General features: G+C 37.8%; 1 protein-coding gene across 3 annotated transcripts in view; it reads left to right on the top strand.

Moving 5' to 3' along the window:
* pcgf6 (polycomb group ring finger 6) overlaps positions 1–26,533 on the top strand; it is a 40,946-nt gene that overhangs the window by 8,851 nt on the left and 5,562 nt on the right. Inside the window, exons 7-10 of one of the 3 annotated variants that reach the window (XM_088635681.1) lie at positions 1,730–1,757; positions 3,353–3,451; positions 14,018–14,104; positions 16,699–18,069. In XM_088635681.1, the coding sequence (XP_088491807.1) occupies positions 1,730–1,757; positions 3,353–3,451; positions 14,018–14,104; positions 16,699–16,797 (313 nt within the window). In that variant the 3' untranslated portion in view covers positions 16,798–18,069. Of the gene's footprint in view, positions 1–1,729; positions 1,758–3,352; positions 3,452–14,017; positions 14,105–16,698; positions 18,070–26,533 lie in introns of those variants that run through there. The other 2 variants (XM_088635682.1, XM_088635683.1) reach the window with 2 other exon arrangements.

Here is a 26,533-nt window from a genome sequence, read left to right as displayed (position 1 = left end):
TTTTTGTAATGAAATAGATAGCCATTCTATTCTTAATAGCCAAATTCAATTCCCATTTTCATAATGTCAGCTAAAAACAGTTTATTTTCTCAAGGGGTCTTTCAGATAATTTATATTTCTTCTCTGTTATTTTACTAGAGGGTCTTTGATGTGTCAGAGAATAGACTGAAGATCACTTATCTAAAATCAATTGACTGAAGAACTCAACAGATTCTAATTATAGATATGTGTCTGACAACAATAAGTCTGGTTAATTAGGGCAAGGGTGAGCATCTGCCCATAATTCTAAAAACACCTGGAGGCAAGGCAAGTTTTTAATTTTCCATATAATGGAAAGAAAAGTGTGTAAAGCAAATGTTACTGTAACCAAGTAAAAAAAGATTTCATAGCAATATTACCACCTAGTTTGCTCTTGTCAGATTTAAGAAGCTAAGTAAAATTGAACATCATAACAGCTAGAGTAAGACCGCTGAGGAAAACCAGGTTACTACTGTGAGGCATTCATGGTTTAGTAGGTAGCAGTCGTCTCTCTGGACTACAATTTCCAAGCCATTGCCCATATATGGAGACAGACACTGTGCTGTAGGAGGTGCCATCATTAGGATCAGTCTTTAAACTATTAAAGATCCCATGTTACTCTTTGAGTTAGTAAGGGTTTTAATCCCAATGTCTTGGTTAAATTCCAGTTTAGGAATACACAATGGGCCTGCCTCAATTTCTAACTCAACTCAGTTGATGAAGTAGGCCCTCCCTCCTCATCTGTTGGGCGGAATGGATGCTGTGTTACCCGTGTGGGCACTGTGCTTTAGTCGTGAATGAAAGGGGTTCCCACCTGTATGTGAAGCACTCTGAGATCCTTTGAGATAAAAATACAATTAAATATTATTAAAATGGTATCATTGTTTAGATATTAGCACCCACAGACTGCAATTATTACTAACATCTTATTTCAGGAATTAAAATTCTTAATTTATTTCCCTTTTATGGTTTTTGCTTTCTGTGAATTCCTATAATTCCCCTAATTGGTTCAATATTTGCCATAGTCAAACCACTAATGTCAGCATTTCACAATGCTTCAGTTTTTCTGAAGGAAGGCTAAAAGCTGGTGGAAGGACAGAATTCTAGTGCTGTTAACTTGCACATCTTGAGTATAGCGAGCAACACAAAGACAAAAGCAAGACAGCAGCTCCCCTGTGCTAGTGTCTGTGTGACTGTGGAGGGCGTGCTGAAATACATGTGATGCAAACTTGTTTACTGTCACTTGACACTCCTCCCGAAGGTGTGGATATATAGTATTTGGGAAGGAGTTCATCTGAAAGTAAAGAGGGTAATATTCAGTTGACTTTTTACAGAGAAGCATAAAAATATGCAAACCATTTTGCAGTAGTCAGGAATTAAGAGTCTTGATTTTATTCATAGGCATTAAACAGTCTTGAGAGAAGCATTCTCTTACATGTAGTATGTCTGAACATTTCATTTTTCATTTTAAGTACAAAACATGTCCAAATTTATTTAAGATTATTTTTTTTGCCCTTAATGACATTGGTCCCTGTTTAAAACAATGTAAACCTAATGATCTATTTTTATTTTGATAACAAAAGATAATATGCTATTCCCTGTGATAAAATTGGTAGATTCTTGGTAATAATTATGGTACTCCATAAGTATTAAGTGGATTAGATTTCATAATACTTTACTTCTTTTAACAGATTTTACTTCTGTTTTTCAGAGCGGAGGAGGGCATTGATAACTACAAGGTAAAGAACCTGTTTTATGCCAAACTGTTAATTTCTTCACGCATAACTTGAAAGTTGAGAAGCAGTTTCTGACTTTAAAGACACATGCATTTTGACCTGGTGGTTTTTGTGTGAACTGTCATTATGTTAAGGATCATTATCATGTTAAAAAAGCAGGGCCTTCACGACAATTCAGTTTTGTCCTTCTTTGTGACTCGTGAACCCGTGTATTGGACTAGTGTGTTGCAGTGTGCAGTGAATATTTGTTATTGTGTTTGCTGCCAAGGTAGAGAACACACTCTGGCACTCAGAAAGACAGATCCAGCCTGTTCAGGCATGACGTCTGTTTGCATTTGTCAGCATTTCTGTGCTGTCCAGGGGTTATGTTCTGTTAAAAAGATAGTTTTTAAATACCAATTGATTTTCAAGTCTTTGAAGCAATAAATTCAGTTCATGGTTATATTGTCGCTAAGCTGAACAGTTGAAGCAAAAGTAGTTTATTAAATGAATTACTGTAGGTCATGCACAAGGTGTTTTAGTGGAAACCAAATTAGAGCTGCAGCTTACACTGAACCCCATTGGTAAATTCTAAATTCTATGTGGCTGTAAACTTTGATCCTTTCCTCTTGCTCATCTTGGCTCAACCCTAAATTTCCCTTTCATGATGCTCAGTGTACTGTATATAATATTATTGTTGTGTGTTATGTTTACTTTTTGATTTACGTTTGGTCAGATGGGCTAAATCAACTAAGATTTTCACATCTTCATAGGAGCAGCCTTTGGTATCGAACTCGCCAACGTTCTCATTCGATGAGACGGACCAGATTGCACTTGCAGATTAGTGTGCTGAGCTGTAAATAAAGATTGAGCACCTCTAGCCATTTTAGTGAGGAAAGAGTAGGTTGGAGAAACAAGTTGAGGCATATCCTGTCCCCTTGGAACTGCCATTTTTAATTTGGGCTGTTAGAAGAAGTAATGGGTGTAGGAAGAGGCAGAATTAAGAAAGCAGCAGAGCTGTCAGTTCCCCTTACTGATCCTACAACAAGATACTAACCACGCCGATGGCAGCAGCTGAGGCCAGTGTTTCCGAGGCTTGGTTCCATCTATAACTCGGCAAGGAGACTTCCATATTTATAATGTATGACTTTTGCCTCAGTATTGAATAAAGATGAGTATTTTTCTGTAATGAGTTTTGCTTCATGTTCAGTGTGATTCAGAGCTGTCCAGTTTTTGTTTGACTCAGGAAGATAGTGCCATCCTAATCAGAATTCTTTCAAATCTGCCACTGTGGCAGACGTGAATAGATGTTTCTGCTTTTCACTTGCTGTTAGTTTCTTAAAGTGAAAAAAATTCTGGTTTGTCTTGTATCTTTAAAGGCTGGTTCATGAAATGTTCACCTGTTTAGGGATAAGACATTGTACCAATGTCTGTAGTTGGTACTTTCTCAGGAATTTGCACCATTTTCTTTTCACTTTGGGGGCCACAAGCAGGGGTGTAATTGCTGCTCAACTATAGTGTGAGACCTGTAATAAAAGCAACCCTGTGCTATTCCATTATATGCAGTGCTGTAGTGAAGAACTGGTGTTGACTACTTATGCCATGCTTTTAATGTGCAGCCCCTCGAGAGGAAGTATGTGCGGGTGTCTGGAGAGGCCACAGTCCGCCACGTGGAGCTCTTCATCAGGAGGAAAATGGAGCTGAACCCAGGCTGCCAGGTATGCCGTCAGTCCCCGGGAGACATGCTGTCACTTTACACTAAGCAAATGTTAATTCTGTGTGATTGAAAGGCCCATAAACATTTTGTTTAAAAGCCCTTAAAGTTATCACGTTATCGCTCAATATGTTGGTGGTAGTTGTGCATGTTTTATGTGATTATCAGAATAAGTACATTAATGTAATGTTTATTGCACAGGGAGAGTGAAAATGTACCCTAAGTTCCTAAATTGAGTATCGTTTTTTCATCCCCATTTTGCTACAAAATTATAAGCACTAATAACCTTGTGTGCAATTGCTCCAGAGAAGCGTTACCACAAGTGTATGCATTCAACACTTGTTACCACTTGAGCTCAGTTAACAGCAAAGCGCTGTCAATGTTTTGTATTTTGACAGTTATATGAATTAACTTCTGAGGTTGTGAGAAAAAAGGTTTTAAAAAAGCACTTAATCACATTTAGATTTTACTTCTAAAGATGTACCTGGTCCTGTAAATATTGGAGGAAAAACAAAGACAAAAGCCTTGTAGGAAAGCAAATCGTGAAATTGCCCAGCCTTTCATGCTATTTCTCATGCTTTTTAGCTCACACTTTTTATCCCCTAGCATGTGGCTTTATTTACTGTCATCAGTACAGTCCCGTGTTGCCTAGCCCTGTTGTCCCTGTTTGAGCAAAATATTTATAAAAAAGGCATTTTGGAAAAGAAAGTTGGAAATTGTGTAGGAAAACTTGTCACCTAGGGATAAGAGGTTCTGTACCACATTTCTGCAATTGTAGGCAATAAGGTCAGCATCCTTCATTTGAAATCATGGCTTATTTAGCAATTACAGCTTTAAGCTACAGATTTAATTGTCATACTCCCTGTTAACTTATGCTGATTCCCCTGTAACTGATACTTCACATCAGAAAGACAGGTTTGAAAGAAATGTTGAAAAGTTGTGTACTTTTATACTTCATAATGAAATAGTGTGTAAAATTGTTTTAATGAAAGTTGTACTTTCTTCTTTACTTCTTTCTGGTGACTGCATGTTTCCCAACAGCTATTACACGTCTTCCCAGAGGGCATTCTTTTAATGAAGTAGAGAATTACTATAGTAAATGATAATGTAAGCAGTGACTCTCATGTGAAGTGTTATGTGTAGGAATAAGGCATAAACATAACAGGGATATACTGAATATCAAAACTCCCTAAACAATAGCAGAGCTTGCTCCTGCCCCTGTGTATGATAGAATCAATTTATAGATTGCAAATAGTGCCTGTCTTGCAGTGTTGGGATATTTGATAGCAGCTTGTGAAAACTCATTATAAGCAGGTAAATTAGGAAAGCAGCATCTACACAGCTGAAGGGCTGTTATTCAGGCCAGCTGAGACTGGAGAGGGGAGAGAACAACTGGAACAGATGGGCTCAGATTGGAAACGGGCTGTTGTACCATTGAGTGGTGGTCTGCCCTGCTATGTGTTTATTTTTCTTGATCCTTATCATGTGGTGCATTGATTTATGCATTGATAACCTCTGGTATTGTTGTGCATACAGTACATTTCTTGCTTATTCCATGTTGACAAACTGGGCTTTTGCACATCTTCTTTGATGGAGATATTTAGCAAAAAGTAAGTAGAAAAAAAGATGTCCCTACTTTGAGTGTTACACGTGACTCTCTGATGCACTTTACAATGGTGTGTTCTGCTAATTTACTCTCCACCATGTCTGTGGTCCATTAGTTTAACACGTCCTTTTCAAAATTGTGGTTTTGCTTAGGGAATGTGGTGCACATTACACATTACACAGGGAAAAATGACATACAGACTCCACATACATAGTTTGTCTAGGAAATTGATCAAAAGATCCACTAAAGACTATCAAGCACAACTCAGAAGAAGTCCTTCTGTTCAAGTTTTGCTTTTGAGTGTCTATGGAATGCAGTGAATTCTCAGAGTTGTACTCCTGACTGAGAGGGATGTTAAATAATTCAGTGGGAAGGACTCTACAGGTGTCGCACACATCCTGGGGGATCAAGAGCAGCTTTCATTAACAGACGCAGACATTTCTTGTCTCACTGATCATAGCAAATTTAGCAAGGCTGAATATGTATCTGTCTTTTTTATAAAGCCTTAGAGTGGAAAATGTGTATTGGACAGTTTCTTTTGGGTTTGTAACACTGGGCATTTGGTATACATTTTCAAAAATGTTTGATATACGTGCACCAGTGTGCTCGGGTGTTTATATCTATTTGGCTTCTATATTCCCTTTCTTCAAGTAAAAATAATATTATAGTTAGTGCTTATCCTTGTCCTGAAGATTCATTTTCTAAAAGGATAGAGATGTGAAGAAATAGTGTAACAAACCCAGATAAGAACTCCAGCATTTCTTTAAAGCCTTTATGAGAAATATTTAATCTTTTGTCAGAACAAGGGCAGTCTCCAAACACAGCCTTTCAATATCTGTGTTGTATTCAGCAAGGGTTTCAAACAGGCTCTGGCCTAAGGCCTGTCTTTCTTACAGTGAGGACTGCTGAATCACAGAGCAGCTTGCAGACGTGGAAGCAGATCATATGAATTCATTATGTACAAGAGCTGCAGGAGCCCTGATAGAGCATTTAATCTTCTTCGAGAACATATAAGACAGGGGCCTCAGAGGTTTTTCAGCTTTTATTTACTCGCAATCATTTATTTTATTGATACAAACTGTTAGATTACTTTCTAGACAAAAGTATGGGCTCATTTTATCTGAAGCAGTGCTGTTTTCCAAATTTGTTTTTCTGTTTATATTGTCCTCACGTTTTGTCTCTAGTACTTATTTTAGCCTGGTTTTATATGGACATAATCTGGCTGTCAGTCTCTTTAGTTTAAGTAAAAAAAAAATATTTACTGTTCATAGTCACTGGGCACACGTTGAGTAAAAGTGTTCCAGGTGGGTTTATCATTCAAATTGAATGTATTTTTATTTAACAAAGAACATTTTGTGATTTAAGCTGCTCTTTGTTAACCAAACAAGGTCAAGGCATTTTGATATTCAAAAGCAGCCTTGCAGTGTCTCACAGCAGATGATAAATTGCATTAGTCTCATAATGCAGAATTCTTTCTGCTTTGTGTGATAAGATGCACTTCCTTCCTTTCCAAACTGGAGTTGTGTATTCTGTTACTCTTATAGGAATCATAATAATAATATTTGCTTACACTTATATAGCCCTTTTCTGGACACTCCACTCAAAGTGCTTTACAGGTAATGGGGACTCCCCTCCACCACCACCAATGTGCGGCATCCACCTGGATGAAGCGACGGCAGCCATAGTGCGCCAGAACGCTCACCACACATCAGCTATCAGTGGGGAGGAGAGCAGATTAATGAAGCCCGTTCAGAGATGGGGATTTTTAGGAGGCCATGATTGGTAAAGACCAATGGGAAATTTGTCCAGGACGCCGGGGTTACACCCCTACTCTTTTCGAGAAACGCCCTGGGATTTTTAATGACCACAGAGAATCAGGACCTCAGTTTTACGTCTCATCCGAAGGACGGCGCCTGTTTATAGTATAGTGTCCCCGTCACTATATTGGGGCATTAGGACCCACATGGAGCGCAGGGTGAGCGCCCCCTGCTGGCCCCATTAACACCTCTTCCAGCAGCAACCTTAGTTTTTCATTAGTTTATCATTTATAGTTTATTATTTGCGTTTTTATAATTTCTTAATTGTAGCGTTACCGAGCTTCCTCTTTCACAAAGTCAAGTTTTGAAGAATCTCTTTTGGGAACCATTGTTGGTTATTTGCTCTATCCCACTGCAAATAACACACTTCACCAGTGGAGTCCTAGGCCCCAGTGTCTGCAGGTTTTGGATCCATTGGGCTACACATTATTTTGATTAGACTAGTTTAATGATTTTCAAAGGTCTTCAACTGTTGTTCATTTAAAGAGACCTAGAAAACATGAGTCCCCTCAAGGACTGGAGTTGTGCACCCGGAGTTTAGAGACCAAGGCAAGTGGTCAAGATTGATCACTTTTTAAAAATCTATTTATATGGCCAAGCTGCCCTCTCCTTTTGGGGGGTTTTATCCTGTAATGTCTTCTGTGAAGTATTGACATGGTGCAAAGCTAGTATCCCTTGTAAACATATTTGGACAGACCTTTGTTATAAATGAATATTGTTCCTAGGATAACTCACCATTAGTACATGTATATTAGTTTTAAAAGAGTTAGAATCTATTGGATTTCATTTGATCAGTCATACAAGACCAATAAAATACAAATGAGAGAGAGAGCATTTCATGCAGTTTATCATTTTCTAGGCACTCCACCCTTAGTCTCTAATGGGAAGAGGTTACAGCAGCTTTTATTGAATACTGCAGTTTTACTGCATTTATACACTGTTACTAGTGCCAAGGTTTTTTATAATAATATTCTGCCTTTAATTTGTAAAGGATACATCACCAACAATGTAGAACATTGTTTATGATCTCTGTGGCCTTCCTGCTGGCTCACAGGCAACATAATTAATAGCAGACCGTGAAACAGCACAGCCTGGCCAGGCTCACATATCATCCTTCATACACTAACTGCATAATGAACTTCCTCCTGGTCCACAAGTAATGCTTGAGCCTGATGCTGTAGTCGTACAGTTTCAGAGTGTGCAAATGTACCCCGTCTTCCTCACACTTGTAATTCTGCTGCTTCAGAGTAAGGGAGGGTGCAGTTTAAACTCTCCTTATCTTAAGTGCTGGTGTAGAACAAAGGGGCGAGTCTGCATGGGCGTCCAGTGGAGCGTAGTAATGGCTGTCGGTGCAGGCCCACGTTTCCTGGTGTGCTGGAGAGAAGTGGGTTTTACATTATTCATCAGGGCTCAGCTGTAATTGCAGGCAGAGCTCAGGAGACCTTATCGGGAGCGCTCCTGCTCTTCTGTGTGCAGGCAGCAGGCCGCTTCTGGAGACAGGCTAATTGAGCAGGTCCAGACCTCACTATTTGAATCCGTTAATTTGATACATTAGGTTCTTTTGTGGCGCTATGTGTTTGTTCAATTGCAGTCTACATGATGTTTTCTCTTAATAAGAATATTATTACCTTTATTGTTACATTCTTTTTCTTCAGAGTTGAATGTTTTTGATTGCAACTGACCAGAACAAAATCCCTGTGCCTGCAGCCTATTGTCTGGATAAAATGAACTCAAGAATTTATTTTATTCTTCTTTAAATGTTTTGCTAGTTTAGAACAATCTGTGTCATAAACTGTGGAATGTAACATAATGAAGTTCAAGTAGGCACCAAACACCTGAAGAAGGCTCCACAGCTGAAACCCTTTTCTTTTAGCATGGAATAAAACTTTACTTGTTCTTTTGCAATTTAATTAATGTAATTAGACTGAATGTTCTGTAAAACGATATACATTAGCATGCAATAATCATAATCCCTGCTGTATCTTGGGTCTGTTCACATTTGAACACCTTGTTCTTCTTGAAATGCACTAATAATTTTAGCATCTCCTCGGGATACACGCATTGTGATTGACAAATACAGTGACCAAAAAAGCTTGTGGAACACATTAACAAATGCCAGTATGTGCACAATTCCCAGTGTTTATAAAACTGCATGTTTACAATTCATAAATCTCTATTGCAGAGTAGCAGAAAATCATTTCAACACGTATTAAAATGTCCATCTCAATAAACCAAAAGGCAGCAGAAATCTGGAACTTATCAGGACACTCTTTCATTCTGTTTTATAAAGGCTTGTGTAAAAGTTACTGAAATTTGGAAGCTCGTAATTGTTTTCTGTAATTTTTACAGGTAATGTTTGCTTGTAATATTTGGTCTTTTCTGTCTTAATTATCCAGAGCAGCCTATTTTTTGAGTACATGTGTGTCGGTCTCCATACTCAATTAGATGGAAGTGGACAGAAAGTTGCAGGGATGTGTGTGTATGAATGTAGGAAAGTGGAATAAAATACCGAGATAAATCTTCCAAAAATTCTTGGAGGTAAGTAAATCAGCAGAAACAGATTGGATGTGTCACGTTTCACCAGACGGTTCCTAGATTAGCTGCTTATGTTAATTGCCTCTTCTACTGTCTCTTTATAAAGATCTACTCAGACTCAGCACGTGAAGAGTAACAACTAATGGCTCATATCTTTGAGGCACTGTGCCACCACTGTTTCCTGCTAGACACAGCTCTTTTAATAAAAGAGCGACTAAAGAGTCACAGAATGTAGAAAATTGAATAATCCTACTGCTTGCAGAACCTTTGAAATTCTCTGAGTCATATACTATGTTTATTTTCTTTTTGAAAGTTAGTCAGGATTAGAGTGATTTAGGGTGTTCATTGTCTCTGAAAACTTTCAGAGAATTATTTGGCAGTTTATATAGTCTGTTTTACTGTTGCTGTTTGTTTCATGAATCATGTATTTAAGAAGAAGCTGCTTGGCTGGAAGGTTTAAAAGTGGATTAGGCACACTGTGGACACACTGTGGATTCTCTGCACACCTCCTGTCCCTTCAGAGGCAGTCTGATGTACGAGGGTGGGAGATGATAATACGGCTGGGACATGCCAAGCAGGACCTAATTGTATTAACGCAGTGACTTGAGGTGAAGGTAATAGTCCCGGATCTCTGAAATCTCAATGATGTGATGCAGAACTGAATGCTAGCTTTTAAATGTGTCCCATGTCCAGATGGGGTACAGGCAGGCACACATACAGTACCTTCATTAGCAATGGTTCAACATGTTTTTCATCTGCACTGGGATAGTTATAGTTATGATGTTATATTTATAGCTTTGTCAACCAACCAGTATTGATGGAAGGTATTGCATAAAATATTCACTATGTTGGAAAATGTATATATACATTATTTTTAAATGCAAATACTTTTAGCTGTCATATATGTCTTCTTGTAATGTTCTGTCCATTTGTAGCTCTTCAACTGACACATCTAAGGGATGATACGGTGTAGAAGCTTATCAGAGGGATATTGTCTGTAATACAGGGCTTAAATCAAGCTGTTGAACACCAAAAATCTAGTATCTATTTCCAGATCTTGTCTCTAGGCTAAGGCTGTTAAGGGTGGAAACTACACAAAGTGCAGCTTCACTATTTCCATGATTACTCATTTATTTGGCTGATGCTTTGTCCACCTAATATGGAAATTGAAATTGCACCGGCTCGAGGATACTTTGCTCAAGGCTATAACAGCAGTGTGTCACCTGGGATTTGAATCCTCAAACTCCAGTTAGGAGCCCAGAGCCCTGCCCATGTCTCCAGACTGCTGCAAATAAAGATATTTGGAAAATACTGTAAGTTTTGTTTTCATCATGATTGTGCCAAATGAAGATATTTGAACTGTAGTGCAAGGGGTTCATGTGTTGACAGAGAGCACAGGAACTGGGACATGCAATAAAATCTTGTTAAATTGCAGTAATACTATCTATAATTCATGCGGATACATACCAGGGATCCCTAATACATATGAGGATTTTAAAGTTACTCTGTGGCTGAAAGGAATAGACAAGTAAACTGAGTGTAAAATATTGGTGAATGTTTCTTGTCATCATGACATCCACGTTTCAAAATTCCAGAATTTTGATTTGCTTTTAGTTACAGTTCAATCGAGCAGTTCACACTTCAGAATCACAGAACAGCTATGAGAATCGGGCCAGAGGTTGGAAGATTTTCATTTCAGCTTGTATTTACATCTAGCTTTTAAATGTGTCAAAGACACATTTACCAAGTCAGCATGTCAGTGTTTCTTTCCTGTATCCAAGATTTGCATAAGCATGTATAGAGTAAGGTCTGCTGTCATGCATTTTTCATTAAAACTGCCTTGAAAGATGTTTACTGGATAATAGGGTAAGGGGCTGTAGAAAACCTTCTGTATGAATTTGAATCCTGCAAAGAGGATACCTGCTCCTGAGCATTTGTGTAAGTTATTTTACTTTAATTTAAAATGTGAGAGCACCAGTCTTAATATTGTGAGTGTTAATGAATAATTCTCACCTTTTAAAATGAAAGAAACTCTGAGAGAAAGATAAAGCCCTTGCTTGTGGAAGCTTGTCATGCTGTGAATTAGTGCTAAGTTATTTCCATAATGTATGCTGTTTTCTGTTTTTTCTGGGTTTTTTTTGTTTTGAGGCCACATTGAGGTACTTCATGTAACATTTCAGCTAACCAGTTTAAGTTTGTTTATTGTTGTTTCTTCAGCACTTTTACAGGTTCTTAAAAACACCAGTCATTAAGAACACTGAATTACATTGCTGTTACAGTAAAACCATTAATACACACACAATTCTGAATACAATAGTATTACAAAATTGACACAAATATCTAGAGACATAAAATCATATTGCTTTACCCTCATGTAGTGACCCTAGTCTAAAATCCATTATTATTTAATGATCTATTTTATTGAATAATTAATAGTAACTATTGATTTAATGTTACAATTTTGGCTTTGTTTTATCCTATTCAGTAAACTATCCAAAAATCTGAATCTGAATCTGAAAATGGGGCTTGTTACAAACATTTTCATGTTAGTATAGTGTTAGTGAATTCAGTTTGACCTTGTAAAACAGAGTGTTAAAAGATTGCTTTGTTCTACAAAAAAGGCAATTTAAGATCATAATGACTTCCTAATATGGAGTAGTATAAGATGTGGAGTTTTAGCCTTGTAGTTGTCTCTAATTGCTATTGTGGTTCAAATTAAAATTTGTGTCATACTGATCACACCAAAAAATATCAACACTTGCAATTCTGCTTAACAGGGAGCCTGGAGTTCTTTTATATAAAGGAAATTGAAGAGTTGTGTGTTTGGCAGATAAGGGTTCCTCTTTGTTTGTGAAAGGTCAGTGAGATTGTGCTCCCCAGTGATTTGTTTTCCGTATCTGACCTTTCCTGTCAAAGGTTATGTTCATGAATCTTTCAGGTGCCCTCTGAAGGGTCACTGCTCACTATGCCTTGCAAATTGGCACAGCCACAATATCACAAATATTGTCGCAGATATTTATAGCATTCCATGAGGTCCATAATTACTTTTAAACATTTTTTTTCCAAAACCTGAAAGTGTTACAGTACCAAGTCAAAAAAAAGGTGCCAGTCATCCATGTCGTCATTATTTTAATTCACCCACATTTGTGAACCATTTTAGAGATCTACATCCCAGGAGTGTTTCTTGGTTCTCTGATTATTATTTTTTTTGCCCACCTCTATTCAGATGTGAAAGGATTATGTGCTAACATTTGATGGTCTTTCCTTCAAATAATCTGTCATCTTGGTCAATATAAAAACATAAGATGCAAATAATTAGATTTTTTTTTATTCACTCACATTTAGCAACGTTTTAACTTTCAACAGTTGGAAAGCAGCAAGTAAAGGTTAAATTACAAGCCAAAAGGTAGAAAGGGGAAACAATGTTTCAGCAGTTCAACTTCCTTCAAGGTCATTTTCTTTTCAGAACTTTTATACAGCTTCTGTATTCTTTCTCACGGGCAATTTCGAAAGGTTATATTTAGCTAAATTGTATGTACTGTTTGCAAGAAATCACATCTCAACTTGCTGAAGGGCTGTTTATAAATTTATTTACCTTCTACGTGTGAAAACTGGTGCAATGAATAGATTGCTGTACATAAAATGGCAAAATTTCTAAATTTCTAAACTAAATTTAAAGTCTGTGCTCATTATCCTTGTCTGACCACTGTGATGTTAATGGCAGATGGAGACATGAGTCAATATCATTCATTACTTTTTGCAGTCAGGACTCATATACACACTTACCCCTTAAAATTGAGCAGATATGAAATTATTAAATGCTTTTTGATATGCCAGCCCTGTAGGCTGGTGACAGGTCTGTCCTAGCATGATTGTGTGATTCGGTCTTGAACTGCGCCTATCAAACCAGCATTGAGATTCATCACCCTCCTCTCACAGGGCAAGTTGTGATTAGTTTTTACCTGACCATGCGGCGTGATGAATTTTTCCCACGAGACTGCTCCCGAATTGATGATTGTACAAGAGCTGCATTAAATTGACATTTTAATTAATGGCAAGCCCTGGCATATTGATTCTCTTTAATTCTGGAGGTTGAAGTATGGAGCCACCATTAGCATCACACCTACCATGCCTAGGGATGTTAAATATTTGAACAGGAAAGCATTACCATCTAAAACAGCCACAGTTTTACAGCAGCCATCAAAGAATATCGATTGTAAGGCCTGGCATTATTTCTTGAACAGCTATATACTGAAATGCTAAAAATGTGTGGTATGTAGGATCTAGTCTGAGACCCTTCTTCTGCTTCATAAATAGTATTTTGATTTTTAAACTGGGAAGACTGCCAGACTGGCTCATTGACTGCATGTTGTAAGTAGAAAATGAGTTTTTGGACATTGTATTACTTTTTTTTTTGCAAATTTCACAGAAATGAAGTATTGTGAATGACCTCTGCCTGTATATCTGAATGCTGATATTGATCGGTAAGGTACTAGTTACTAAACACACAAGATTAAGTCTTTCATTCATTCTTTCCCTGTTTTGAGGCTTATCTGCTTCCAGCATTGTGGGAGACATTCATTCATGTGAGCAATTTGTGTTCTTGTGGCAGGTGGATGTTGTTTGTGGGGACCATTTGCTGGACAGGTGCCAGTCACTGAGAGACATTCAAAATACCATGGGGGAGAGTGCTATCCAGGTTGGTATCCAGACAAATGCGTATCCTATGCCAGTGGTTTATGCAGGCAGCTGGTTACTCTTGACAGTTTAAGGGTGTCTTCAGATAGTACTGAAATATGCAGCTTTGCCTTTTAGGTATTAAAATTGGAACACTTTATTCCAATTTATTTGATAAACCTGTGGACTCTCAGACTTTTCTACGTATTGCACATGTATGACCTCATACCTAGACATAAACATGGAAAGACTTCATCACAGTCTACTCTTTCTCAATACTGTAGTACTCATCAGTGAAGCCCTGACATATATAATGCCATTTGCAGAAATACATCAAATGGTCATTTCAATAAGATAGAAACAAATCAAAATGTGCTTGACAGTCTAATTAAACAGAAGTTCTGACAGCCTGACTGCTTTGTAGAGAGCTTCCAGTGGACCACAACAGTGAAAAGTGATCAGCTACAGCCAGATAGCAAGCTAATTATATCACTGAAGAGGGTTTATTCTTGAAGTAAAGCACATTTCATCCAGTTTTATGGAGTGTTTTCTTCAAACATTTCAGAAACATGAGGTGCCACTGTGCATGTCAGTGCTACAATGGAGAAATAACTCAGAGAATGACCGTATATACAGCAAAAGTATTCACCCCCTTAATAATGTCCCATTTTGTCAAATGATAAATGACATTTACATTTTTGGGAATATTTTGTTCAAAACATGAATGTTTGAACTGAATACTCATTTTTTAGACAAAAATCATTATAGTATGTATTACACAATTACATTTCATTTACGTATAATAATGAATTTATATGAATTGCATAGAAAAAAACAACTGAATACTGTTTTGAGTGAAAGATGTTTAATGTCACCAAACACTGGAAAGGAAAATCAATTTGTGTCAGTGTTCTAATATGATAAAGAGCAGACATGGATGATGTATTTGGCAGTTTAGGCACTCTTTGTGTCCTCTGTATATAGGAGAAACATAACAGAAAGCTGTTTTGATGAAATTATTATAACCTCCCCTCTACTTCATCAGAAGGTTTCAGATTGCATGGCTCATTGCCTTCAGTCCTTTCAGGGGGCTCTGTGTTTGAACAGCAGTGTGATCACTGGCGCTTAGAAATTGTAGAGTCAGCAAGTCCTGATTGAATGTTTCTGGTGGCATCTGTCAGCATCCCAATTACAAACCCATCACCTGAGTGTAATTGCTTTCCTTCTGGCATTGACTTCAGTATATTATGTAGAGAATTCAGTGTTATTGATTCCGCAGCCAAAAGAGTGGTTTGACCGATTTTGTCTTTATTGTAAGGCTGTCGCAAACCTGGTTATCTTTTTCTGAAGGAAAAAAAAGTTCAGAGGCCTGTATAAAAAAAAAAGCTTCTGTTATGGTCCCTTACTGAAATCTTAGTCATTTTCAGTTAATAGTTAATTCTTTTAGATCTGTATATTGCTATTAGATCTAACAGAATAGACCACAGCTTCATGGAACAGTAGTATAGCACTTGGTTAATTTTTCATGCAGATCTTACCTTAATCAGGATTTTAAAATAAGGTAAGGTTTCAGCATTTGCTAATTTATTTTTCATGGCTTTGATTATTCGCAAGCAAAGGTCACTTGGGCAGCAATGTGCGGCTCAGGTAAACCAAAGTGAAACGCATTGTGGGTGTTGCTGTGCAAGCAGGAGGGGAAGGTTTTTGCCGACATGAACGAAAGCTTGGTTGATGGGAATGGGGTTGAAATAACAGAAGAGGACCTTGAAGAGCTTGTCAAAATTACCAAAGAAGGTAAAACCGAGTACAAAGAGGAAACAGAGCAAGCTAGTTGTTACTTACACGAGGTTAATGAAATCTTTCAATACGCAAAACCACAGATGGAAAAGTTCACTGAATACAATCCCTCAATGGACGTGATTATCAAGGTCACTCAGCAAATCAACCAGACGTAGCTCCTGTAACAAGAAATTTGTAAGGAACTACATTGGATAACAAAACAACCGCTTGTCACGATGCTCTTTAAGAGAGAACTGTGATACTGCTGATACGCCACAGCCTGTACTCTCTCCCTCGCTGTCTTCATCTCCTCTACGAGTCTCCTCTGACTTTGATCCTGATGACCTGTTAGTAGGTGTGGAGGAAATGAACCTTCCAGAATGGCAAATCAGCTGGTGTTACTATTACACCACTTTTAAATGGTTAATGCACATCCATGTTGTAACTTCCGAATGCATCTAAGACTTTTACATAGCAGCGTAGCCCCAGATCAAACCTGGGACAGTGGCATTTGGTAATGAGCTATAAAAGTTGCAGTTTTTATACAAAACAAAGGGATCTACAGATTCCTTGGATCAATTGGTAACTAACCACCAAATGGACAAGATGGGCCGAATGCCCTTCTCTTGCTTGTAACCTTTCTTGCGTTCTTATGATTACATGTTTGTTTCCTGTAATAATATGTGAAGATTAGACAATTAAAATCTTCATCACGCATCAGAGAAACTGAAGCGTCTCGCGAATAAAGGTGTGATGTTTTTGTTTGCATTCCCTTTGTTTTTCTACGTCTTTAATTCTGTGCATTAAAGATTCGAACAGTGTAACGTTTCTTTTCAGGGCGATGTGCTACAGGGGAGACAGTCACAGCCTTGTCTGAAGCTTTGTGTCTTACAGGAAGACCCATCAGATCTGTACGGAGCAAGAAGCAGATCTTAGAGAGTACCCCAGTTTGTTAGCGTGGTTCAGCTCTCCTGAAAGACTGCATCCCAGCTTGTAAAGGGCAGTTCCTGACAGGCGGTGTTAATCCTGGGAGGGCGTGACGGCAGTAATAGGGAGACAAAGCTGAAATAAGGTTGCCCTCTCTCAGGGGGCCATGGCTTTATGCTTTATACAGCAATGCGGCAAAAGCAGGAGGTGTTCTGAGGCTGTGCCTGGATATCAGACTGGAGAAGAAGAAATGCTTTCATACAGCTTGCATTATGCATACTGCTGCGTTGTGCTTTAGCAGCAGCATCTTACATAAGAAAACTTTTTTTAATGCAGCCTTCGTAATATTTCTAAGGCAGGAATTCATATTTAGTCTATTTCTTTTCTTTTAATGCCTGTACCAGGGGTAATAGTACACATGGCAAGTATGAGATGCCCTGTAGAATAGGTTTTTGTTTTTGCTCTTGTAAAAGTTGGCACTTTTACAATTATTGGTAAATTGCAACACTCTGGAATGGTCATTGGATTACAGAGTCCAATCAGGGTACCGTTTTGGTGAATTTCATTGCTTTTTGGAAGTAAAACCTTTCTCCTTGTTTACCTACTGTACTTTGTAAGAATGGTCAGATTGACTTTGCACTGACATTTTTCTTGATTTCTTCGTATTGGATGTAATGCTTTAATATAAAGTTTCCTCCTTTTTTGTTTTTTATAATTTCTGTATTCAACTTTACTCCTTCAAGATTCCCTTATCTAGAAGTACAATTTATAAAACTATTGCATTTGACTACGTAAATTTATTCATCATAATTCTAAGGCCTCATGTACAGACGTGATGAGATCTCTTCAGTAAAGCTGTCCTTGGTGGGGAATGAAATTGCTTATTCGTGTTCAAACATTCTTTTTTTCTGGTAGTTTTGCGTTAGATGAGTGGAACTGCCTGTAGCATCTGTGTTCAGGAGAGGAGCTGCAGTTTCAGTCTGTTCTGTTCCTGCCCTCCTGCTGTTTGTTTCCTGATTAGAGGTTTTGACTGGCTGGAAGACGGGGACAGTGGAGTTCATGTCATTGATAACCCAGGTCCTTGCCTTTCTCTTTAGCTCTAGGGGGAACTGGGGAACTGCAAGAAACAAGAGCCCCCCCCCCCCAGCACTGATGTTATAGTAAGAGCACAGGAAAAAGAAAGGGTATTGCCAGTCTAGCATTGTGATATTTACATATACTATGTATTAAAAAGCCCTAATTAAGAAGAGTTAAAAACTCATTAAATTTTAGCACAAAGCATTTATTTACAAAATGTGAATCATTTAGTTGTGCACAGCTCTAAAGGTTTATTCCTCCATTTGTAGAGTTTATATAATGCAAAATGTTAATTTCAGATGGACCAGACTGAAACTGTACAATACAGGATTGCATCATACAAATAGAGCTCAAGGGATCAGGGGATATAATGTATATATTATGTGTATATACAGTACATAATATAAGAAATGTATTAGCGCTGAGAGGTATTGGGGGGGGGGGGGGGGGGTAGGAAATGTTAGGATAAGGGATGATGATCCGAGATCTTTTATTGTGAATAAAACTTAATTAAAGATTAGGGAGGAGAAAACCTATGCAGCATACGGCTTTGTTCATCTACTATAGGCCCTGCAGACATGGAAAGGTTGGGGGTCAGAGATTAGAGTGCTTTTTTCTGACACTTTTATGTTAGGTGGATTTATATTACAATTAAATTCATCCCTTGCGGCATCCAGTTTTTAAATCTCGCTGCAAAGCAGGCAATAAAAAATGAAAAGGATAGGCCTTGTCATGTCATCCATACACATTCACAGACAACAGAATGCCTGTTACAAAAAGGTGGCTTGGAATTTCCAAGCGATATAGTGCTAGTGCTGTATTTATTTTTATGAGGCACTGGGCATTAGGAGTCATAAAATCAAAACTGTAGCAGGACCTTAATTCTGTTTTGCCTTCTTCCTGGTCTGGATTTATTTCTGTAGGTTATGGTCTATGAGATGTTCTGTATGCAGTATGAAAGGAATCCTTTAAATGTTTATTGTTTCATACTGTTACAGAGCATTTCATTGAACTAAATACTACTTAGCACTCTTAATATTACAGTGCTTCAATCAGTGTTAAGTATGTTTCAGAAATAATTTGTGTTGCTTAGTAACCAGACGTTACCGTACGGGTTTCTTTTAATGAGGGAAGTGCTGGCTGGCAGGTGGTTTAACATTAGTGCCTTTGTTTTTGTTTGAGTTACCACACAAGTACAAGTCATCTTTAAACACATGTACATCTCAGTTTCTCCAGAGCATTGACTTAGAGCAAATTAAATAAACTAAAAAAATAGGCAAGATAATGGGATATTAAATTTGTTAATGGAAACTTGCAGTTTAAAATCTGCAGTTTCTTTTAAAGGCTTTCTGGTAAAGTAGTGATTTGATATTAATAATGATATCTATTAATGATTAATACATTAATACATTAATGATTAATCAATAATAATTTTAAGGCACACTTCAAAAGTCTTAGACGTGTTTTCTGTTCTAATACATAAGGAAACTAAAACTCTTTAATGCTAATACAGTACATCTAAATGAAAAATAAAGTCATATAATGTGAATTTATTAAACAGCCAAACTTCTACACCTTTTGTCAATACAAGACATTAATCAAGTGTATCAGCCCTTTCCTTTAAAATCACTGAAATTGAGAAGCACCTTTAAATCTTTTTTGTTAGATACCCTTGTTGAAAGGTATTCCATGCTTCTTCTAAGACCTTCCAAAGATCATCAAAGTTGCTAAGATTCACTTTTCAAACAGTTCAGTAAACTTAAAATGATATTGAGATCTGAGCCTTGAGGCGGCTCTTCCATGCAGCTTCCTTATTGTGCAGAATAATTGTAATTATTCCATTAGTTTTGGGTCATAATCTGAAGAAGCAATTTGTAATAACTCATGCACTACTGAGAATTCAAAATCTAAAATGTGTACCTTTCTACAATCCATGTGCTATCAATTCTTAGTTTCCAAACACAACATGAGTATATGCGCCCAAAAAACGTAACCTTGTTCATACAGAAATGTTGTGGTCAGTATACGTTCAGTTATTTGCCATCTTTCTTACTATCTTCACTTAGTGCCAAACAACTAACTTCAAAAGTCTTACACATGCACTAAAACTGCACTGAAAATAAAACATGTTCTCTCTAAAGTACCTTTGACCATTGTTCAATTGTCCAATTTCAGTGTTCTCCTAAGTCAGGAGCACATTCTGTTAATGATTAGGACAACTTGACAGTGAGTCATCAATCAGATCTGATTGATGAATTTGATGGGTTAGCTACTACTACATGTACTGGCTTTATATATAGTAACATCATTCAATTGATAATTGCAAAGTACTTTCTTTTATCTTATGCAAACTAAGATGTATTGATAGCATGGTTGTTATAATAGAAAATACTATTGGAGGATTTTGCTCAGCAGATAAACACTGATGTAATCTAGAAATGCTGAATTCAAAGCTTAAACTGTTATAAATCTTTAAGTCAGGAGTTAGCTTTTATTTTTATGAGCCTCTAAAAACAAGCTGCACCCATTTGAAGTTGCCTGTTTTCCTAACACCTTAACAGTCACAAGAAAGAGATTTGTATTCACCACCATTTTTCCTAATGTCTTACTCAAGACCTGGCCATCATACATCTGTTTGTATTCTGAGTGAGTGGAATGAAGAATAGTTTTCATCTCATCTGCACTGATTATTATAATTTCATCAGTATAAAAAATTCTACATCGGTTCTAATTGGGAGCTCTTTCAGTTCAAATAAGTATTTTCGCAAATATTGCTGGTAGTTCACATTCTGATCCTGTGTTGTTTAAAACCCATGACTGGCAGCATATCAGAGCCCCTACTGTAGCTGAATGTCAAGGTGAAGGCTGAGTGATTCACGTTGTATCACTTGCAGCGGGTATTATCAAGGCATTGGAAACTACTGGTAAGTAGAAAGAACTTAAAATGCTGCAGATACAACAATCTTGCCACATTTCACAAATCTAAATATGTTGCAATTTTTGGATGCTGGACGTTGTTTAAGGCTGTCAAGCTTCTGCATGAGCTTCTCGTGAACCTTTCAATTTGAGGCTGTAGTCCCTTCCCCCTTCTCCACCTCACCCTCTGCTGATAGACCTCCTCCTCCTCTTGTTGTTGTGGGTTAGATACATAAATCAGACAGACGGTAATCGAGTGCCTCCCATCTTCCAGGCTGCGGAGCTAATTCAGCGCCAGCTATTCCACTCTGCCACTGTTACCGTGTGCAGCAAGACAATGAATCAATTAAATGTGTCAGACGGCACATAATCTCCTAGACATGATTTAGTCTCACCTTTTTAATGGGTTCAGATCTGACCTGGGGTGTAGATCTGGCACTGCCTCTGATGTTCCCTTGTCACCCTTCAGTCTCCTGGCTGCAGAACAGGAAAATACCACATAAAGAGGGGCCCAAATTTCAATGTATCTTGAAAAAGTATATTTGTAAGTGCTACAGTCCTGTTAATGTTTTAGGATGTCAGTAACAGAAATGAATGAAAGGAAAGTGCAGCAGGATTGGAAAAATTTGAGATTTTTATGCCTGCATCTTTCTCTTCAAGGGATTTTTGATATGTTCCCTCACTCTCTCTCTAAAGAGAGGTTTTAGGGGTTGCATTGATTCTTTGTCTCCCTTTCGAACTGAGTGCATGTTATAAGAATAGATTAAAAGGTAATGTTGTTGATGTAAGTTTATAGGTTCCAGCTGCTGACGGTACGTGATAAAACCCCAAAAAATGAAACTAGGCCCAAATGAACTGGCACCCTACGGCAAACGTGTTTGTCACCCAGTGATGTAGAAAGGCTCCTCTCACCATGCATGTTGAATGGCCCAGAAATGTTCATTTTCTGCTTCAACTTCCTGTGAGCAGTGGAGATCTCTCGAAGGATTGCTTCCCTTAAGTATACGCGTTGTGACCTTGTTTGAACTGACATTAAACGGAGTGTACATGAGGACAACCATTAAACCCGAGGAAAACTAAGGAAGCCTCTTTTCCCTGTGAAGCTTTTCCAAAACAGAAAGGAAAGTGATTTTTTGTCTGCATTGCTTTGACAGAAATCGCAAGCTGTGTATTCTTCAGCTTTGACGCCAAACCAAACAAGAAGGCGCACCAATAGGGGTGCTACAGCAGTAGAGGACAACAGCTGTTTAGACTGAAACTGTTAGCATAGGGTGGGTGGATTCTAAAAGTGTTCATATGTCTTAAACATTGGGGAAGTTTTTGAAAGTTCAACTACTAGAAATTACATAATATTGTACAGCAAATAGTGTGGATATATAAAAACGTTTGGAGACAAAAGTGGTGATCAAACTGTCAGATTTGATCAGTTAGTGAGACCAGCCGCATGAGGACACTTGCGTTCCGTTCTCATCTGTTAAAGCAGAGAGTCTGGGCACAGTACAGAACTGTCTCTAGCCTGGATTTCTGTACTCTGCGAAAAGCCCTGTCACTTTGGCTCAACATCAGTTTTCATTTTTTTCAGTGTTTTTTGGTTTGCTGCAGTTTAATTTGTTTCAGAAGCATCAGACACTTTTGGCAGCAGTCCATGTTCATTCAGACAGGGCCAATGTAAAAAAAAAAACACATACTGTTAGTATTTATAGCTCACCTGATTTATGTGCTTAGTAATGCCATGTGTTTTAAAGAATAGGGCACCTTGCTGTCTGCAAAGTTCACCTGAAGCCATGACTAGAAATGAAACAGCAGGGTTTTTTTACATTATAAAAATAAGACTGCTCTTTGATGGCACAATGGGATTTTTTAAATGTTGTTTACAAGAATTCATTAATCTCCTCAGAGAGATGAACACTTCTGATTAGCAAACACTTTAGATTAATATTTTTTATACTTTCCCAGTTGTGTAGTTCTTTTCCAATAAAAGAACAGAATTTGAAAGCAACATGCATTAAAATTGATATAAGGGCTACAGAGTTAAAGAAATAGGCCCTATAGTGAAAAGAAAATATAATATTTCTGTTTCTGAAGAGAACAAACAGGTACTGTAGCACTGATTTTCAAGTCTCATACAAAGCTATATGCAGTTAACTTGCTAAGAAATAAGCAGATTGTACATTAGTGAAGATTTGCTTTGCTTAAAAACGTGTAAATTTGTGCTTTCGGAAAACCAGAGATAACAAAAACAGCATCAATATGTACAAAAACCTAGGAGAACATAGATGCAGGTGGTGTGTTAAGTTATAAAATAGCTGTTTATTGAGATGATTTCTGACAATTATTCTTCATTTGTTAGGCAAATAGTTTATATTCTGGTGTAATTACTACTCAGAATGCCGCATAAACATGCAAGGAGGAACTGAGGTGTTTAATCTCTGTAATCAAGAGAGATTAATTATTTTGGTTGAGACAGCAGAGAAAAAAAGTAAGTCTTCCTTTGGGACATATTCTCAAGGCAGAATTCAGTATTTGGGCTTCTCTGTCGTAAACCTAATATATGTCCCCTGCAAAAACAGAATGCAATGTTATATACCCAGGAAAGACAAAATGAAATAATTTTGGAAAGCAAATAGAGTTTCATTTAAAATAACTTGGAATTCAGAGGTCAAAATTGATCTCTCTGTAATTTCTTCTATTACTCTCATACTGTTTTATTAGTGTTTCAATTTGCTTTATGTGAATCATTTCATCTTTTTTACTAATAGATTAAAGAAACGTTTAAAGACAATTTTAAAGGGTATCCTAAAATACTGCTTTTTCAGAATAACCTATTTTTGCTTCAGAGAAGTAAAATTTGGCTGTGGTTTAAAAATATAATTTAACCTTATATAATGGAGCACACTGGCTTACAGTTTGTCAAATGCACTGCTTTGTGTTTTCTGGTTTATAGCAGTTTTCTTTTTATATTAGTGATACTGATAGCTGATTTCCTTTTTATATTAGTGTGGAAGACTCATGCCTCCATCTCACACCCAAAAGCCTGCCTTGTGAGAGCTCATTCTAATGACTTCAGACTTATGTCTGATATCAGTCTGTTATTCAGTATTTTGCTGAATCATTATGGTGGTCAGCCTTGGCACCTGGATTCTGTGGCATTGCAGGTATTTAAACCTTCCAGCAAGCTGCATACTGAATTCATCCTTAGTTGCCTAATTAATCTGGTTGCTGCAGATCACTTCAGCAAAGAAGAATAAATTGAAGCAATGATTTTCAATGACACTTCTGCCACTCATTTACTAAGGTTGCCTACCCCTATGCTAAACAAAGATATGTTTTACCAGAGTATTAACCCTGGTGTTCCAAAGTGAAAAAATGACTGTTTAACCATGGAATAAAAATTTAGGCTGTGAAAGGTCTTAATAAACATTTGTTACATTATTTTATATGTTTAGGGCTGCTTCTAATTGTAGGTGATCTCACATCCAAAAAGTGAGGTGCTGTTGAGAAAAGTAGTAAAATGAACTGGGTCCACACTTTCTCTGCTCCAGTATAATTTAATAGTACTCTTCAGTGTTTCTACATATTCAAGCCTCCATCAGGACATGAGCTCAGAGATTTTGACAGGAAAGACAATTGCAGAACAGGCACATCATACTGAATCACGACTAACTGAGCAACCTGTGAATTCTTTGCTCTGTAGGCAAGGTTAAAACTTAGTTAAAACAAGGAAGAGGCATTGACTACTCTGTCAGAGTCTCTTAATCTGGTCTTCAAGGAGAGCTACCTACACTAATTTGATTAAATTCTTAAGTTTAGTTGTAAACACATCCTATTTTTTACAATAAAATCATCAGTGAGTTTGCAGCAGGAAATGCAACCCAAAATACATTCCTGAAGATCTTGAAGCTATCGTAGGTTCCATGTGAACCACCCTTAGGTGCAGCTTCTTGTGGTCCCTTGTGTCTTGTTTGGTGACCACCTTACTTACATTAACCTGTTTCTAGTTAAACCTACACTGCAATCCATGTATGATAAAACTTTGTTCCTCTCCATTTTTCCTTTTTCACTCTTTAAAATGTATGATATCCAGTCTCCTACTGATGTTATAGGCTCAGACTTGAAGTGTGTATGCTACCTGGTAATGCCACTTATTTGAGGTTTCTGGGAGCGAGCTTGTTTTTGAAGCTGCTTGGTTAATGAGCAGCCTCCTTGGGGCGATGACATGTTGTTCTTGTTAGTGGTTATACATGTCTATATAAATCTGTCACGTTTCTTTAAATGTTGCCTCAGTCGGGGATTCAGCTAGTTTTATAATTAGAAAGGAAGGGGTTAGTCAACACCAGTACAACATTTTTGTTTTCTGGGTCTCTTCTTGTACAATGGCAGGGGTTCTGCCTCTCCATGCCTGAGTGGTACTGTACTGTATGCGTTTGAGCCTTGAGCTGCCCATGTTTGGTAATGTTTTGTTCTCTTGCTCTCTAGAAAATAAAATAAAAAAACGTGTTTCCCGCTGAGCAGCTAGTCGTTCTTCACCCTGGACCTCTCTGATCTACTGCAGTAGGGTGTTTTTGAGCAGATCAAGACTGTCCCACAGGGTGCCCTGTTCTCGCCTAGCAGAATATCCTTTGTAGACAACAAAGGGCAAGAGGCCCCATGTGTGATTTTTGGTTTATGCTAAATTTCTTTTCTCTTCCACTCTGAGGCACCACTGACGTAAATTTGATGAGCTCCAGGAGGCTCACTCTGCAGGGAGTTTTCTGACTTGTCCAATCCCATCTATACCAGTTTTGTTAATCTGCACTTCCTCCTGAAACAGGGCTTGAGCCTCTCTTGTGTAACTACCGCAGCATGCATTGGATTTTGTCAAATTTGGAGGAAGCAAGTGAACTGAAGGGAAATGGACATTTTTGTCTAGACCAAGTATAGATGTAATTTTTATATAAATGACATATCAAGCAGTTCTTCATTGTTAAACATTTGACTTTCTGCCGGGGATTTAAAATTGAAAGTTGTCCAAAGACTTTTTAATGTTCAGAAGGAGCACTACTTTGTTCTCGGTGGTGAACTGAATGACAAACAAACGCAGAGTTTAATTTCATAATACTGATCTTTTCTTCCATCCCTGAAGTTTTGAAGTAGTTATCATTCATTTTGAAAAAAATCCTAAGCAAACAAAGCACATATCTGAAAATACCTGAATTGTCATGAGGAATATTGTGCTGGATTGGAGATTTACCTGTAATTTAGTTCAATGTTTTCATGGAGAAGGATGCAAGAACAGCTGGTATTTGGAGAGTTTGTGGGCTTGCTTCTTCTTCTTCTCAGTGGTGCTGTTTTGTCAGCACTGAAGTCAGTGTAGGTTATATTGAGATGCGTCAGTGAACTAGTTCCCCTGGGACAGTTGCGGAGGCTTAGCTCTGGGAACAGAATCACGTATACAAGAGACAGTGTCTGCTGTCTGTTCTGCAGGCCCTGCCCATTCTTTTTTGGCCTCCTAACCCCTTTTATGGGGGGGCTGATTATTGTGCAGACAGCCAAACAGGCTTGAAGGGCATCTTTCAGCATGTCTACCACAGAAGGCAGTAAGTTCAGAGATATTCACTCCCAGTGGTTTTGGGCAGATTCACATATTTCTGAGGGGAAACTGAAATTATAGTGCCAAAAATATGTCACACTAAACAAAGACATCTTCATCACCACTGATGTGACTCCTGGGCTAGGATTATCATTTTTGCATGCATTCCAGTGTTCGGCATAT

Source organism: Lepisosteus platostomus, chromosome 6 (assembly GCF_059453375.1).
Source record: "Lepisosteus platostomus isolate fLepPlt1 chromosome 6, fLepPlt1.hap1, whole genome shotgun sequence".
Taxonomy (NCBI): domain Eukaryota; kingdom Metazoa; phylum Chordata; class Actinopteri; order Semionotiformes; family Lepisosteidae; genus Lepisosteus; species Lepisosteus platostomus.
The sequence above is the reverse complement of the archived record's forward strand: the minus strand, read 5'-3'. Positions and strand labels throughout refer to the sequence as shown.